Source organism: Choristoneura fumiferana, chromosome 5 (assembly GCF_025370935.1).
Source record: "Choristoneura fumiferana chromosome 5, NRCan_CFum_1, whole genome shotgun sequence".
In the NCBI taxonomy this organism is placed as follows: Eukaryota; Metazoa; Arthropoda; class Insecta; order Lepidoptera; family Tortricidae; genus Choristoneura; species Choristoneura fumiferana.
In genome coordinates this window covers 10,458,592-10,477,765 of record NC_133476.1, presented here as the reverse complement: position 1 = coordinate 10,477,765, position 19,174 = coordinate 10,458,592, and the positions used below count along the sequence as shown (strand labels likewise).

General features: G+C 37.2%; 1 protein-coding gene and 1 pseudogene across 1 annotated transcript; both read right to left on the bottom strand.

Annotated features, from left to right (window-relative positions):
- Positions 1–51: 51 nt before the first annotated feature.
- LOC141427722 (uncharacterized) lies at positions 52–4,342 on the bottom strand (annotated as a pseudogene).
- An 11,646-nt stretch (positions 4,343–15,988) lies between these two features.
- Positions 15,989–18,401, bottom strand: LOC141427802 (uncharacterized). The gene is made up of 2 exons (XM_074087388.1): positions 17,014–18,401; positions 15,989–16,270 (listed from the first exon to the last, which is right to left on the bottom strand). The coding sequence occupies exons 1-2, from the start codon at positions 18,321–18,323 to the stop codon at positions 16,069–16,071; spliced, it is 1,512 nt and encodes a 503-aa protein (XP_073943489.1). The 5' UTR covers positions 18,324–18,401; the 3' UTR covers positions 15,989–16,068.
- Between the last annotated feature and the right edge of the window lie 773 nt (positions 18,402–19,174).

The following is a 19,174-nucleotide window of genomic DNA, read 5'->3' as shown; positions in this document are numbered from 1 at the left end:
CAACTACAACTCTTTTCAACTCATCAACTTCCATTTTTTTCAGTTTTTAAATTACGTACACGGGCGTGGAGGTGTTTTCTGGTGGTACTTTGGGGGCGGCTGAATCGGCGGCACGTCGTCATCCTCCTCGTCACTGCTACCAAATGGATTGGTACTGACATGTTCCGTAACCTCTTTGGTGGCATCGTCCTGAAATGATACGAGCTAGGTATTGCGGCCAATTTGTCAACCCAGGGGCATTTATAAATTTTAATTTGTATACATACCTCTTCATCATCCGAAAATGGATTTAAATGGTCGGGGTAAAATTTTGTGTCAACTTTCTGCTTTATATTTGCCTTATTATCTGATTCTGATTTTCTGCTTTGCACCAGATTTTTTTTCTTCCGCGGAGGGACACTTATAGCTATTTGTGGTTCAATAATACTTGATTCAGATGTCGATAATGGAGGGCAATCGATTTGAGTTTCTGTATTGGTTTGGCTAGTTGCTAATCTAACATCATCGGTCATGTTACTCTCAGATTGACTCGGTGATTTATGCATAACTCCAAATGAATCTGAATTTTCTTCAGAAACAGTGTCAGTTGCTGGTTTTTCACTGTCAAAAGATACATCTTTCTCCTTTGAACTTGCATTAACGTTGACATTATCACAGATATCTTTAATATCTTCAGTATGTCCAGTTAACTGAGTTTGTAAGAAATTAAATTTGTTAATATTGGTCTTATACAATTTTTCTGGGCTTCGCTGTAATAAATTTGTGCTTTCTTTCGTATCAACACTGTCCGAATTTATTTCTATTTTGTCCATTGATGGAGTTTGTGACCTATTGGTATTATGTAAAACACTAGATTCTTTATTTTTACTATCTACATTATCTGTTATTGACATAGTTGCTAATTTGTCTTCTAAATTGACTCCTTTTTCTGCACCTTTTTCAAACATGTTTATTTTCTCTGTAATAAATGACAAATTAATTTGGCTATTTTTACTATTGGTCATACATAAGTCATAGTTAAAACCAAAGAAAACCTGTACTTGAATATCCACTCCAAATGCTATGATTTTTCAGACTATAAAAGTTGTAAAAATAGTTAATGATAGAACATGTTCAAATGCCTAGTTAGAAAAATACTAGTGTGGGTAACAATCACTCAATTACACAAACTATATAAAAAAACTGACTCTCAATAATCATTAGCTTAATGGTGTTCATTGATGCAAATTGTGTCTATGAATAATGTGTAAATAATACCTCATAAAGTGCATCCATAATTCCGTTTTGTTGGAACATCTAAAAGTGGTGTTAGTACTGTACAACAAATAATACTGTCTCGATTGTTACATTGTCATGTTAAAATAGACTTCTACAATAGTGCATTTTTTTGGATTTTTTAGTTAATTACCTCATTAGTAGATTCAGTTTGTCTTTACCAAAAAAGGTGTGCCCCTTTGCCTTTTTTATGATGAGCTAAAGCATTTTTTTATATCTATTTTAGTTAAATTTTCTTTACTTAATCCAAACTTTGTGTGTCCACTGATTCCTGCTTGGTCTAAGACAACCCTGAATGGTGCATCCTATTTCACAAGGCTACAATATATAACATAGTACAAGTCAAGTGAGATCTAAGTTTTATTAACCTGTCACGCGTCCTAGAGACTACATTAGTCCCTAACTTTTTGTGGGGAAATGTCCTAGAGACTACTGGTAGACTACCGGTAGTCTCTAGGGCATTTCCCGCACAAAAAAGTTAGGGACTAATGTAGTCTCTAGGACGCGTGACGGGTTAAATTATACAAAATACTCCTGTAATTTTGTTGAATAGGATCCAAATCTGTGTCTACCTACAAGTAGGGTTACCAGATGAAAAATTCAAAAGTCCAGAGAACAACCCTGTTTTCCATCAAAAAATCCTGAGAATTTGTTGCAGTATCAGAATTTTTTCTCCAACGTAAATTATTTTTACAATTAAAAGGTCACATTATTTATTATTGATATTGATATCAATGTGATCTCAGGGGTCATGTAGTTCACATAGGTCACAACATGACCAAAATTGTTTTTTTTGATAGTCTCTATATGTACTGTTACTTAAGTTGGTTTGTTGGTTTTGTTACTTAAGGGGCTACCCGGGGTTTTCATTGATCTTTGTCAAGTTTTGAATTGTATCTCCTCCTTTTGCACTACAGATAGAATTATAAGTCAAACAGCCATTGGTTCTCCAATCTTTTATCTCCATTTTTGTCTACCGGATTTTGGAAAAAATAATACTTAATTTTGTATGATTTTTATTAATCATTGTCTAAAATACACTTATTTCGTATCTCTATTGATGTGAAAGATCTAACATATACGAAATCTACATATTTGGGTTAGTCTTTGACATCTCTAAAAACGTGTCGAGGGTTTTCATTTGAAACTAGTTAACACAAAATTTATGGCCAGAAAACCAGTTTTTTGGCCTAAAGTTGTTCAACTTTGATGCCAAATATCTCAAAGACAATGAACTTTGAAGTAAATATGGGATACTGTATTGCTTAAAGCCATTGTTGTTAATATAATAAGGTACAAAAAACATTAGAAAACTAAGGAATTCAGATCGAAGGTCATTTGGGGCATGGAATCCCCTTAGTAAAAAGATGTAAAAAACCTCTATTTTATTGAAAATTCTAAAAATTCTGAGATTCACCGAGATTTCCCAAAATCCGGCTGGAATCCAGAGCAGTCACAAAATCTAGAGATCTCATGTCAAATCCTGATAATATAAAGTAATACAAAACCAAATATAAAGTGAAACAAAACCAAAACTATATTACTAATGTGCTACTGCTCTTATTAATTCTGTTCCAAGTTCTATTTTATGCCATGACAAGAAGATATATTTCATTATTAAAACTTAGTAGTAATCAAATGCACTATGATAAACCATTATTTTCATCTATGCAAGGTTATAACAAGAATATGACAAACACAAAAGCTAGTAAGTACTCAAGGAATAGTTAAAAGAGATAAGAAAAGTTTTTGATAGTTACTCACCTAAAATTGATTGAGGTCTTGATTTTTGTTTCGGAATAATTGGCTCTTCATTGTGGAGCTCTGATTTTGTCTTAGACAAGTCCTCATCAAATGCTAACATTCCTATTTGGTCATTATTATTAAGAAATTTAGGCATTGCCTTTTCATTTTTGCAACTATCACAACAAAATTCAGATCCTTCAATAACTTAAAATTCTTGGGTTCAAGTGGCCTGAGCACTTGGAGCAACGGAAACATCGTCTATGATAGAGCTTGTGCGAGACAATGAGACGCTGTGCGAGGTAAACAGGCAGGCCGCATGCAGCACACTTGTCTAGACCTGTCTTTCCAAATTTGATTGGTGCCTATAAGTGAAAATATAATAAAGCATAGATTTAAGAATGCAGACACAATCATACTCAAGTGGTAACGGAAGATTTTGAAGAACTAAAGATATTTCTTTAAAGCCTTTTAATTTTTAAGCAAAACTCATAACTATCTACAACCTCAACAGTGCATAGAACCAATAGACTTTCTTCAGTAAAATAATAATTCCTAGGATCTTAAAGTTTATTAGCATTCACATGTTGACTGACAGCTTAGAAAAATGTAATCCAAAAGATTATATGAACATAAACAAAAATAGCCCAATAACTTGAAACAATTAAGACTAAAAAAGATTTTAAGGAGAATAACAAAGTGCAGCAAACATGACGAGACAATTAACTAAAGATTGTTTATAACTAATACCAACCATCAAAGTAGATGATGAAGATGACTCTGGAGCATTCTTAGACTCACTTTCAGAAACTTTTGTGTTCACTGAAAAGTTGTAAAGATAAACTATTCCATAAATCAAAGATATTATCATCATACAGTACCTACATAGAAAGTTAAATTTATTCATATACCTGTGTGTCCTAGTCTTTGATAAAACTGAGACAAGTATGTAAGAACTGATAACCTGTCTGGCACTTCATTCTCTACCATGTCCTCTGGGTCCAACAATGCTGGAATACCCAAGTGCTTTTCTGCAATACTAAATGCTCGCTGATTGTTTCATAGATATTTTTCGGGTTTTAATGTTGCTACATCACTGAAAATAAGAGATAATACGCGTTAAACTAAGTAACAGCAAAAGATCAATGAAAGTTAAGTGAAATTCTACTTACATCAAATCTGGCCTGAAGTGGTGAACTAGTGCACAGAAAGCTATGCCATTTCTCCAAGATGTGGTCATATTATCTATCTGTACATTGGGACAGTCTTTGATCAAGCGTTTACACCACAACTCTAAAGCCTTCGTCCCTTTTACTTCCGACATTTCGAGTATTACAACAATTAGCAGTAAAAGTAAGCCACAACATTCATCATCCACACCATGACTCATTCAAGTTTCGGGGCATCATCAGTTGCTGTTGAACTTGAACACATGCTGTGTAGCAAGATTTTCCCCTTAATGAAATTATTATCTTTTAAAACAAAGTCACAATTGTTTTAAAGTTAAGAAAAGTGGTTGTTGGGTTGGCATTTTATCGCAACTCAGTCAGTCACTTCCGACATGACATTTCGAGTATGTCATGTCATGTCAATTGACGTAAGTACATACGTGACAGATGTGTTCCAATTGGAGATCTTGCTTGTAATTTATTGAAAAGTTAAACGATGCATGAATTAAATTATATCTGTTTACATACAACTATCCTAATCTTAAAACACATAAAACAAAAAAAAAAAATTTAAATTAGTCCCCTTGAAAGGTATCTATGATGCTGGCAGCTTTCTCTCTTTGAATTTGAATAGAATCCTACTAATATTATAAATGTGAAAGTTTGTGAGTGAGTGAGTATGTTTGTTACTTTTTCACGCTTAAACGGCTGGACGGATTTGGATGAAATTTGGCGAAAGATAGTTTATAACCTGGATTAAAACATAGGATACTTTTTATCCCGATATTCCCACGGATAGGGATAAAATCTTGAAATAACAACCGCTAGGCTTAGAGTCATGAAATTGGTATGTAGGTAGTTGGACGTCGGAATAAAACATAGACGACTTTTTGACCCGATATTCCCACGGGATACCTAGGGATAAAATCTTGAAATAACAACCGCTGGCTTTGAGCCATGAAATTTAGTATGTAGGTAGCTGACCTTTGGAATAACACATAGGCTACTTTTTATTCCGATATTCCACGGATAGGGATAAAATCTCGAAATAACGACCGCTGGGCTTAGAGTCATGAATTTTGGTATGTAGGTAACTGGACATCTGGAATAACACTTAAGTGACTTTTTGACCCGATATTCCCACGGGATAACTAGGGATAAAATCTCGAAATAACAACTACTGGGCTTAGAGCCATGAAATTTAGTATGTAGGTAGCTGGACCTCTGGAATAACACATAGGCTACTTTTTATTCCGATATTTCCTCGGGATAGTTTTGTAACTAATAATAATAATAATAAATTCATTTATTTCGGGCAACTTGGCCCGAAATAAATGAATATGTAACTAAGGGACCCCATACATCCGTGTATTATTATTATTATTATTTTGTAATTTTTTCTTTAATTGTATGCTTACTGTAGTTTTTAAGTATTTTATTTGTAATTATTTCTCAAGTAATCATTTTCTGCCAAGTTTCTTGCGGCGCATTCTTCTTGGCAATGATTGTCTTTCCGAAAGCGCTGGTATTTTAAAAACTGACGTGTAAAAGTGCCCATTGCCGCCTATTTACTGAATAAATGATTTGAATTTGAATTTGGATAAGGAAAAATTTTGAAATTTTAGCACTGGGTTTAGAGTCTTGAATTTTGTACAGTTATTCACAACACAACCTCAATGAAGACCACGATATAAATTTTGGATTTCCGGGGAATTTTGTAAAATCCCGAAATTTCAATTGCAACTACCAGACCGAATAGTACGCGTGCGAAGCGCGGGTAAAAGCTAGTAACTAATAATAATAATCTCAGCTAAGTTATTATTCTTTGGCTGCCTTAGGGTGGGTCTCTATCTATACCTATAAAACAGTACCGTGACTGACTGACAGACAGACAACGCACAGCCTAAAATACTGGTGCTAGAGGGGCTAGACTTGAAATTTGGCATACGTGTACCTCGAGTGTTATAGAGGTGCACTAAGGAAGAATTTTTCGAAATTCCCACGGGATAGAGAAATATCTAAACTTTTTTCTATATCGAAAATACAAACTGAAATATAGATGCTATAGATTTTGCGGGATGACCGTAAAAGTAACAAAAAATTTGGAATTGAAATAATAAATACAAAAAGATTCCGAAAAACCAATCTTAAACTTTTTTCGTTTCTTTGTTTGTAGTCGAATCGCTGAAACTATTGAGCCGATTTTGAAAATTCTTTCACCGTTAGTAAGCTACACTATCCTTGATTGACATAGGTTACTTTTTATCCGGGATAATGCAAAATTCACTCGGGATAGAAATAAATCAATTCAATTACGGAGCTGATTTAAAAAAAAACTTACATATTATGTGATGTGGCTATCCCCAAATGATAAAGGCTACTTTTTCTTCGGGAAATTACAAAATTCCAGCAGGATAGAAATAGGTGAATTCAACTTCGGGTCTGATTTTAAAAGTTCTTTCACCAAAAGTAAGTTACAGTATTCCTGATTGACATAGGAATAGGATACTTTTTCCGGGAAAATGAAAAATTCCCGCGGGATAGAAATTTGTTGTATAGTACTTTTGTTGTAGGTAGGTCAATTAGGTTTTTAGAAAAAAAAAACTGTTACATCACCTTCCATTAAAAAAAAAACAATATATGTATTACTTATGTTGTCTACGCGCACGAAGTCACGGGTAAAAGCTAGTGGGTACAATACTCTTTTCACACCTCTCCTTCAGAAAAGTAACTTTTCCTCCCTGGCGAGAGGGAGCAAAGTGCAACTTTTCTGTTCAAGGCTTTTCTAAGTGTTTTATTGCAAATGCCATTTTTTGAAGTTGATAATTGTAAAGCCACGCCATTTTCTATGCTGGTTGTTCTTTAATAGGTAATATTTAGAATTTTTTTTTTCAAGTTTATTAATGCTCGATGTGAAAAGTTGTATGAGCCACTCGGGAGCAAAATTATTTTCATCTTGGGCGCTAACACTTGAATCCCTCATTACGCTTAGGATTCTACTTTAGAATCCCTCGCTACGCTCAGGATTCTATTGTAGAATCCTTCGCTACATTCTGGATTCAATTTACGCCCTCGCCGTAAATACACCATTATCCTGCATTGCAGTCTGTACAGCTCTTTAACCCATTCATTGCCGCGCGCCAGATTACGTACTTTGCTGCGATGCCGACGCTTTTGCAGAAATAGGCGTCAGTGGCATCCAGGGAAAGCTAAATTAGAGGTCCATCGGCGTTTTCGGCACTCCCGTTGCAGATTTGTAGATATGCATAAGAAGTGTTCGTAAACCTTTTGTGATTTTTATTATCACTGTTTTTGTACAGAACAGAAGTAGGAATGAATACGGAAAAGTTCGTATTTGGTATCTTGATACGATGAAAAAACATTATTCACTAGATCTATAAGCAGGTGACTGACTATCCTACTAATCCTACTTATTATAGGTGAATATTATAATATTATAATTATAAATGCGAAAGTTTCATCATCCCAGCCTATATACGTCCCACTGCTGGGCACAGGCCTCCTCTCAGAATGAGAGGGCTTGGGCAGTAGTTCCCACGCGGGCTGTGCGGATTGGGAACTTCACACACACCGTTGAATTGCTTCGCAGGTTTGTGCAGGTTTCCTCACGATGTTTTCTTTCACCGTAGAGCTCGCGGTAAATTTAAAGAAAGAAACGAAAGAAGAAAAACAGGAGTGCGAGCCGGGGCTTGAACCCGCGATCCTCTGCTTGAGAGGCCATTTATAGGTCAAACCACTCGGCCACCACGGCTTCTAATGCGAAAGTTTACTTTATATTGTAAATGCAAAAGTTTGTGTGTGTGTGTTTGTTTGTTTGTTACTCCTTCACGCTAAAATTGGCTGGACGGATTTGGATGAAATTAGGTACGTAGATAGCTGGACATCTGGAATAACACATAAGCTACATTTTATCCCGATATTTCCACGGGATAGGGATGAAAGGTGGAAAAAACAGCCGCTGGGCTTAGAGTCATGAAATTAGGTATGTGGATAGCTGGATGTCTGAAATAACCACATTACTTAGGCTTCTTTTATTCCAATATTCCCACGGGATAGTTGTTTTTAACACGACACGTCAATGATGATTACGATATAAATTTTGGTGTTTCCCACGGGATTTTCTTAAAATCCCGGAATTTCAATTGTAACTACCAGATCGAATAGTTTACGCGTGCGAAGCTGCGGGTAAAAAAACTAGTCTCAGATAAATTGGATATCATTTAACAAACACTGGCCTAAAGGGTAATGCGCCACCACTTACGGCACATACAACATAGGTGTTGAGGAGGGAGGCTCCAATAGAGAGAGAGATCTCTCTTCAGGCAGGTGTTATGCTTGGTGACCGAAGTCTTAAGGAAGAGCGTCGGAACTTGTATAGGTAATATGTATATATGCGACCGCGTTGCGAAACTTCGATAGCGCGATGTAGAACATGGTCGGAGTTTCTATCGTTGTTCACTAGATGGCGCTAGGAGTCGCTACATCAGCCCCCTTTCTAGACCGGACTATTACTTATTCTGTACAGAATGTATAATTGCCGGAGGTCGGCGTGGAATGCGGTGCAGTCTGTGCGTCATGTGCCAGTTGCTTGAGTGTGTTGCTCGGAGCCTTGTTGGCGAGCGTTGAGTTGAGTTGCGTTGAGATGCGTGAGCCGCGATGAGCTGTGCTGAGCTGTGTTGAGCTGGGTGGTGTGAGCTGCGTTGAGCTGCGTTGAGTTGAGGTGGTCACACTGTAGACACCAGGCATATGTACCTGGGCATTTTTTTTTTTTTTTGTACCTTGGCTTTTTGACCTGTCCAGTGACTTTTTCATCCTATTAAATCGTGTATACTTGAAATTTTTTGGTTTAAGATTATTTATTAGATAAATTAACTATTTATGTTTTTAATGATATCAATACAATCATCAATTAATGTTCAATTTACTAGTTTTTCTTAGAATTTGTGTTTGGAGATCCCCGATTTGACCGTGTCCATACCTAAAAGTCAAACTTCAAACATCAGTTTGAACTAGTAAAAAAAAGATCTCACGTATGGCAACATTTGTAGTGGGTAGTGCAAAAACCTTATTTTCTAAACAGGACCTTGTTGTCATTGCTTTAAAGTACAAAATGTAGAAATACCTATAATTTAACGTGTCCGAGAAATCGAGAAAAGGGGAATATCCCCCTATCCGTTACCAAGATATTACACATCGGCGAATTTTTATTGGCCGAATCACACGTTTATTTTGATCTAGCAACACCATTTTTCCTGTAGCAATACAGTACGGTTTGTCAAAACGATCAGTTTCTACTAAAATCGCGAGAGAGTAGCGTGTTGTGTGGTGGTCCAGAAACTTTCTCCCTTCTCCGTTACAAGAATATGAAGGAATGAATATGGTTATCTTTGGCGTAATTCAAATAACTTGATCATTATTTATTTGACAATAAGATTTCATTTGAAAACCTTCGTATTTAGAAGTCAAATGTGTTCCTAATCGTATTTAAACTGCAGTGTTTGTTTCGTTACTTACTTTCCGTTACTACATTTATAGTCACGTATAAGGGGAACATAAAAAAGTAACGAAAGGGAAACATAAAGCCGCGACTACAATTGTATTAAGTTTATTTTTTAAATTTATACAATTTCAAATTATTTTTGTAAAAAAACCTTTTAACTTTATTAAGTACCTTTCTGAGTACCTAACTTTACATACACGTTATGTTCATCCATTCAATAATGAGATGAAAATATCTGGAAAAGTTTTATTTCAATTAAAGAAGTACAATTTGTTATAGGAATGGCTCCTTTAACAGCTGCTGAAAAACAAAAACAATACAGGGAAAGGATTAAAAATGATCCAGTTAAATACGAAATTAAAAACCATGTGTTTTACTGATACACCATACTTAATAATATTCTTTTTGCACGTTTCCATCAGTTTAATTTTTTATGGGGTTACTGCTATTTTTGCAAAAAATTTCTACTGGAGGAAATAGTAGTGACAACCAAAACGCCGATCACCGATTATAAGCGTAAACACAATATTATTCATTATGAAACAATTTTGGTATTTAATGTTTTAGTTTTTTATTTTGCATCTTTCTTTCCCATACTACTTATACGTATCTCTTTATAATTTATGGATTATAGCTACTTGTGGTATATATTTAAACACTAGCCTTATAATATAATCTGACTGTTCACTTTGCCAACCTAGATGTATAAACTTGTTTATAAATGACCTTTATAACCGCAGCCTTATGATTTCGTTACCATCCTTTTCGTTACTGTCCATTTTTAAAACACAATATATATATTTTTTATCTCATCGAAAATGAAGAAGTGTTCTTATTTTATATGTGCAATAGATAATTAATTAGTTCAGGTTTTTGGATAAAAACAATGCGTCTTATAAACTTCGTAGTTTTGAAGTGGTAGAGAAAATAGTGAGACGTTTTTGCCATTAGGTAACGGAATGGATCAAATATATGTCTGTTCTTTCAAATTTGTGAATATTTCCTGGTAAACATCAATAATTATGATAATTTACTACATTTGTAAGGAAATATAAAATAAATTTACCTATTTATACCTTCGTATGATTTAATATCGTTAAAAGATTAAAAAACAGAATATTTCTTAAATTCCTGCACATTTTACAAAACTATTGCCTAATAAAGGTACCCAGGACTAATAAAAATAGTTCAGTTACCTAATAGTCACTGATTATTTATAAAACGAAAAAACTCTTATAAAATCTGTTGGTAGCACTTTGAAAAAAAAATGCCCACCTATGTAGTTACAACATGCTAGTGGTGCACGGTGTGGTTAGTCTGGCCTGCTGTGAGACTGCGTCTTCGTCTTGGATGTCTTCGAAGGTTGCGTTTTTCGTTCATTGTCGGGGTCACCAATGTGGGACTTCGGTCCCCAGGCATAACACCTGCCTGGATAGACATCTCTCTATTGGAGCCTCCCCCCACTGTGTCGATGGAGCGCTTGGGTATGGTGAGGGAACTTCATTTGGGTATAGACAAAACACAATGGTGCTGATAAATCTACACTATTCTACACCTATCGATCGATCGATTTATTTAACCAAGTTATTGTTAAGCATAATATATTATGCACTAGCTTTTACCCGCGGCTTCGCACGCGTAAACTATTCGGTCTGGTAGTTGCAATTGAAATTTTCGGGATTTTACAAAATTCCCCTGGAAATTTCCAAATTTATATCATGGTCTTCATTGAGGTTGTGTTGCGAATAACTGTACAAAATTCAAGACTCTAAACCCAGTGCTACAATTTCAAAATTTTTCCCTATCCAAATTCAAATTCATATCATTTATTCAGTAAATAGGCCGCAATGGGCACTTTTACACGTCATTTTTTTAAATACCAGCACTTTCGGAAAGACCATCATTGCCAAGAAGAATGCGCCGCAAGAAGCTTGGCAGAAAATAAAATAAGTACAAATAAAATACTTAAAAACTATAGTAAGTATACAATTAAAGAAAAAAATACAAAATAATAATAACCCCCCCCCTTAGTTACAAAACTATCCCGTGGAAATATCGGGATAAAAGTAGCCTATGTGTTATTCCAGAGGTCCAGCTACCTACATACCAAATTTCGTGGCTCTAAGCCCAGTGGTTGTTATTTCGAGATTTTATCCCTAGTTATCCCGTGGGAATATCGGGTCAAAAAGTCACTTAAGTGTTATTCTAGATGTCCAGTTACCTACATACCAAATTTCATGACTCTAAGCCCAGCGGTTATTATTTCGAGATTTTATCCCTATCCGTGGGAATATCGGAATAAATAGTAGCTTATGTGTTATTCCAGAGGTCCAGCTACCTACATACCAAATTTCATGGCTCTAAACCCAGTGGTTGTTATTTCGAGATTTTATCCCTAGTTATCCGTAAGAATATCGGGTCAAAAAGTCACTTAAGTGTTATTTCAGATGTCCAGTTACCTACATACCAAATTTCATGACTCTAAGCCCAGCGGTTATTATTTCGAGATTTTATCCCTATCCCGTGGGAATACCGGAATAAATAGTAGCCTATGTGTTATTTCAGAGGTTCAGCTACCTACACACTAAATTTCATGGCTCTAAGCCCAGCGGTTGTTATTTCAAGATTTTATCCCTAGGTATCCCGTGGGAATATCGATTCAAAAATTGCCTATGTGTTATTTCAGACATTCAACTACCTACATACCAATTTCATGACGCTAAACCCAGCGGTTGTTATTTCGAGTTTTATCTCTATCCCGTGGGAATATCGGAATAAAAAGTAGCCTATGTGTTATTCCAGAGGTCCAGCTACCTACATACTAAATTTCATGGCTCAAAGCCCAGCGGTTGTTATTTCAAGATTTTATCCCTAGGTATTCCGTGGGAATATCGGGTCAAAAAGTCACCTATGTTTTATTCCAGACGTCCAACTACCTACATACCAAATTTCATGACTCTACGCCTAGCGGTTGTTATTTCGAGATTTTATCCCTATCCCGTGGGAATATCGGGATAAAAAGTATTCTATGTTTTAATCCAGGTTATAAACTAACTTTCCGCCAAATTTTATCCAAATCCGTCCAGCCGTTTAAGCGTGAAAAGTAACAAACATACTCACTCACTCACTCACTCACTCACTCACAAACTTTCACATTTATAATATTAGTAGGATAAGAAAATGCTAATAAAAGTTTTTTTGTTAGAACGTTATGTGGCTTACGAAAACAACCAGGACCTTGATTCTCTATTTTCCTCAAACACCGCATATGTATAAGTACTTACAAGTAGTTACTTTTTCACAATTTACTCAACAAAAGTACGAAAATACTTAAATAAGTATTTGACTTGCGTCGTAGTTGCTAAACACTTGTTACACAGGCAGATATATAATTTTAGGTACGAGTAAATAGCACGTAGGTACAGTTACTAGATATAGTTACTTACATACCTACATTGCTTACATAATCTTACCTACTACCTAGGTACCTTATTTCCGGTCATAAATGTCAGTTTTTGTTTTGTTTTAGATAAAATAGTGCGAAGAGCTTGGCCGTTATCTGTGACATACCTACCTAATACAAAAATAATCTCTCAGTCTTTCCTGAGACACATTACTGATAATCAAAACAGTAATATCTACAGTTCGCGCGGGTCGTCCCTATACATATAGTACCTACTTCGTAAAAGTAAAAGCCAAATGCGTGTCGGACCACGCGCAGTGTAAGGTTCCGCACCTACTAAATATGCGGCAAATGTTCAATATTGGTATCAGTGGCGTGGAGTGAACATTTTTGTTAGGCAACCGGAGTGGGAGAAGTGAGTTAGGTTTATTTTTGGATACAACTCCATGCAGTTAGTATATGAAAGCATGAAAGCTTTCCCAAACTAGTATGACGTGTACACGTCATGTAAAAAAATTTAGCGACGCACCGAGATACGTTAGGATCTCTTAGTAGTCTGTGGCACCGAGCGATGAAGAGAGCTACGCTCGGAGTTTCTTTGCACAATAGAATCTAGAATTGTTAAAGAGAAGTTGAGGTGGCAATGGGCGGTCACCGCTCGAAGAACAGATAACTGTTGGGGGAGAAAAGTCTTCGAGTGGCGACCACGAACCGGAAGACGAAGCGTTGGCAGGCCTCATTATTATTCATAGCAGTAGCAGCAGGCCTCCCACCAGGTGGACTTCATATTATCATTGTTTATGAAGATCTACTCCTCGTAGCCTCTGAAGCGGCTCACGTTCGCTCTAATGTCCTCATGTCCTACTGTGAAGGCAGCGGCCGCAACCAATACCACGGGCTCACCTCACCGCTCAAATCTGCACCCCACCCCCTCCAGTCGGATATCAGACAATTAATTAGCCAATAGGACTTCATCATGTCAGCCGAAAGACGTCCACTGCTGGACATAGGCCTCCCCCAAGGCTCTCCACTCAGACCGGTCAATAGGACTTACTTAAGTATAATTAGGTACAGTGAGAATTTTTTAGTCGTGAATGGAAGTTAGTATTTCCGATAAAGCTTTATAATCATAATCCATAAGCCTAGGCTAGCATGGAGCATGGAGCACTACTGGCACTACTGCTAATTGGAATTAAGGACCTCTCTAATTGTTAGAGTTCCATAGCCTCAGGGTGACAAACTTTTCACTATCCGTCTGTCTATCTATTTGCTAATCACTAGGCACTGTAGGTATTTCAAGAACCGTATGAGATAGAAAGCTGAAATTTATACAGTGTATTGCCGAAACAGCACCAAATAATAAAAAAAATCAATTTTAAGGGGTCCTGTAGCAGTATATAACAAAAAAATAACAAAAAATGGAACCGACTACAAACAAAACTCTTGAAAAAATTTTTGTGGTGGAACAATAGTCGTCTACCTCACACATACTATGGGTTTCATTTCAATCACTCCTGCTGGGTCGTGCTGAGTTACCGACTTCGAGCTAGTCGGTTCCATTTTTTGTTATTTTTTTATATTTTTGGAGCTGGTTTTACTTTTTTGTTAAAAAAATTCTTTATTTCTCACTTTTTAGTGATTTGTAGCCAAAGTACATCTCACAACGATTCCATTAAGCCCGCAAACACGGCTTAGTTACGTTGTTTTATAACAGAGTTCCGTTGCCGACCTTCCGGCTTCAGCATCAGATCAGTTCGATAAAATCATTAACTTAAAGCTTCTTCTTAGTCGCTTATCTAGGTTTAGTAATCATGATCGTTTATAGACGCGCGAGCATTACTGAGCTGGGACGAGTTCCATTGGCCATCTACGGTCTTCTTCATCAGTCCAGAAGGGAAGAAGTAGGGGTAAATAGATCGGGTGTATACTTACAAGCTCACTTGTAATGACTGCAGTAAAGTATATGTTGGTCAGACAGGTCGCAGTTTTAATGCTACATTTAAAGAGCATGTTTCGGCATATAGGAATGAGCATCCTGATAAATCGAATTTTGCCAAACATCTGTTAGAATTAAATCATTCTTTATGGGACTCAGATTCGTATGAAGTGTTACATTATTGTGGCAAGGAGTTTCGTCTCGATGTTTTAGAATGCATGGAGATAATTAGATACAACAGTATGGGGTCTATTATTAATGAGCAGGTAAATTCAGTTTCATCTCCCTTGCTACGGCTTGGATCTAATTTCAGCAACGGTAGTTAATAAAACATGCCTTCACAGTAAATAAATAAAAATCAAGGTAGTTTTGAAGGACGGTTAAAATTTATAAATAATTTGTGGGTAGTTTTGTTTTGTTTGATAAAATATTTGTGGGTACTTGGGGAGTTACGAGTAGTGACAAATTAAAACGGTGGTTGTGGTTTGTTAGTCTAACAACTGGTAGCATGGTGTACGGTTGTGTTACTCTGAAGATGAGCTCTGGTTGAGTTCGAAACGCGTCAGTGTGGTGTGGTGGTGGTGGTAGATGGGTTTGTGTGATTTGTGTGTGTTCTTACAGTGTGGAGGTGGAATAGCTGCATGAACACACATATTTTGCATAAACTTAGCTATCGTAAAGTCGTGGGTGAGCAAGGAAATTCTTTTAGTTTATTTAGAAGTAGGGCGTTGTTAACACTGAATTTTTACAGATACCTACGGCCTTTTATCCCGCTGTTTTAGCCCGCGACTCCGTCTGCGAAAAATTCGTTTATTTGTTTCCCTCGAGAACAATACAATTTTCCGGGATAAAAAATATCTTAAACTTTGTAGCCCACTTGAATTTAACGGATAGGTAACAAACGAATAATTTACAGTTATTTATGAGTTAGTGATACAGCATAGTTTTTGGATTGTATAAAGTTTATTATAATTGGGATATTTTTAGTAGGTTACAATGTACTTATTAAGCTTTGGAGACTTTAGGCGGAGAATATTTCGCGGCACACTCCAAGAGCGTCTGGTTTGTAACCAGCGGGGCACTGGTTTGGCACGGAGATGACGTTCTTCGGCACGACATCGTCAACTTTCATGGCCTCTGTAGCGGTTTCCACCGCTTGTACGTTTTCATTAGCAGAAAGTTGTTTAAGAGCCTCGATGATTCTGGTCAGGTAAAGCGAAGACCTGAAAAAATATTTCTATTTAGATACCTACTTACTTATACCTAGTATTTTAAAACTTTAATTGCGCTACGCGTATGGAACACGCCGTCGTCATCGACATTAAAAGCTTGCAAAAGAACATTATTTTATTTGATGCAGTTAATTAGAAACAATGTGTTTATATAATTCAAAAATTCACACAGAAGATTAAATTTTCAATTTAAATTTCGCGAAAAAGATCGGTAATGAAGATAAAAACAATTGATTGATCACATAATAGATCTACCTATATCCATTCATGTTGTATTCTTACCTTTACTTGTCTACTTCGCAATCAGTTTATAACTTGCTAGGTACGTTCTTATAAACTAAAGGAAAATTATTCAAAAGCCTCTTTACAATGACGTCAATTACTACGTACTTATATTTTGTAAGATACCTAAGTTTCTACTTGGCTTAAGCACGTTTTACCTACCTCTACTTACTAGCATGAAGGAGCAAATACCTACATAGAAATTATACTTAAGTATTTATCAGCACATGGATATCTTGGTATGTTCGTAAATAGTTGAAATGTCAAGTACTGCTGTGTTATTTAACACACACTAGTACTTGTACTATTACTTATTCTGTGGCGCTAGTTACAGTAGGTAAGCCTAGAGGTGCGGATTGTCCTGGTTAGTTGACCTGATATTTTTTTCGTTAAAAAAGTCTGAAACCGATTAAATTGGTATCTTCTAGTTAACTATGGTAGGTAGTACTTACTTTAAATTATCCTTTATCCATACGTCCCGACATTGGCCATTGATGAGTTGTTGACTTGGAGGACAGTTCGTAGGCACGGTTATCACGTTAAATGGAGCCGCAGTTGCTACTTGTACGGGGTCTCTAAGCGGTAAAACTGGTAACCTCCATACATCACGGCATTCTCCATTAATCAATTGTTGACCATCAGGACAGTTGGTTGGCACAGTAATCACATTAAACGGAGCTGCAGTTACTACTTGTATCGACTTATTTTCACTAGGTAACCTCCATACATCACGGCACTCACCGTTAATCAGTTGCTGACCATCGGGACAGTTGGTTGGCACCGTAATCACGTTTAACGGAGCTGCAGTAACTGCTTGTGCAGGGTCAACAAACGGCAGGCCTGATAACCTCCATACATCACGGCACTGGCCATTAATCAGTTGCTGACCATCGGGACAGTTGGTTGGCACCGTAATCACGTTCAACGGAGCTGCAGTAACTGCTTGTGCAGGGTCTTCAAACGGCAGGCCCGATAACCTCCATACATCACGGCACTGGCCATTAATCAGTTGCTGACCGTCGGGACAGTTGGTTGGCACCGTAATCATGTTCAACGGAGCTGCAGTAACTGCTTGTGCAGGGTCTTCAAACGGCAGGCCTGATAACCTCCATACATCACGGCACTGGCCATTAATCAGTTGCTGACCATCGGGACAGTTGGTTGGCACCGTAATCACATTTAACGGAGCTGCAGTAACTGCTTGCGCAGGGTCTTCAAACGGCAGGCCTGATAACCTCCATAAATCACGGCACTGGCCATTAATCAGTTGCTGACCATCGGGACAGTTGGTTGGCACCGTAATCACGTTCAACGGAGCTGCAGTAACTGCTTGTGCAGGGTCTTCAAATGGCAGGCCTGATAACCTCCATACATCACGGCACTGGCCATTAATCAGTTGCTGACCATCGGGACAGTTGGTTGGCACCGTAATCACGTTCAACGGAGCTGCAGTAACTGCTTGTGCAGGGTCTTTAAATGGCAGGCCTGATAACCTCCATATATCACGGCACTGCCCATTAATCAGTTGTTGACCAGGAGAACAATTCGTTGGAACTGTGATAAGGTTCAAAGGAGCGGCCGTCACACCGATAGCTAATCCATCCGCAGGGGTGTCCCTCCATATATCGCGGCATTGGCCATTGATTAGCTGTTGGCCAGCGGAACAATTGGGTGGCACGACGATCACGTTGTTAACTTCAAAATCCAGCGGAGGTCGCGCCATGCAACACGCTATAAGCGCAAGAAAAATAATTCGAAACATGTTGGATTCCGTTTTGCGTTGTTGGGTTTGTCTTATGATGTTGGTGAGCAGCTAAGAAGTTACTGGACAATTAAGCAATGTAAATGGGTTTTAATTATATTATCAAATCAGACATGACGTATGTGATAATACAATCTATATCTTAAACAAAACACTTGTACTGTGACTGATAACAACAATTCCACCAGTATGGTTGACAAGATTCTGATCTGATTGCATTCTTCAACGTGCAATTTCAATTGTCCTGGCATCTCATTACACGTTTTTCCTCGTTGCTAATCTGATCATTGATTGCGTTTTACAGACACCTCGTTCCACAGAAAGTGGCAAAGACGTAAATAATAAGAGTATAGTTGTCTGCAAATGAAGTATTAAAAACAAATGTTAATTTCCATATCACGGGCGTGATAAGTACTAAGTTGTTACACCTAGGCCAGTGTTTAAATATATACAGAGTGGAAGGAATCAATGGGCCCTGGAGGGCAACTAACTTAAATCCTTTTTCCGAAAATACAAAATGAAACATGGATGCACAGAAAAAACCCAGAAAAAGAGACCAGCGCTGGTAATCGAACCCAGGTCCACAGCATTCCGTGCTGCGTGCCATACCCCTACACCAGGACAGGAGTCTAGACACAAATTTCTCCCATGCACCACACATTTCAGCCTACTTTTTAGGGTTCCGTAGCCAAAACGTCAAAAACGGAACCCTTATAGTTTTGCCATGTGTGTTTGTCCGTCTGCGGCTTTTCTGAGGGACTATCAATGCTAGAAAGCTGTTATTTTGCACGAATATATATGTAAACTATGCCGACAAATGGTACAATAAATGCCGACAAATTTTTTTTAGA

Bases quoted from the DNA above. Each gene is read 5' to 3' on its own strand.
- LOC141427802 (XM_074087388.1), bottom strand. From the start codon at position 18,323: ATGTTTCGAATTATTTTTCTTGCGCTTATAGCGTGTTGCATGGCGCGA. The intron at 16,271-17,013 runs GTAAGTACTACC...ATATTTTTTCAG, and splicing joins TGGATAAAGGATAATTTAAA to GTCTTCGCTTTACCTGACCA.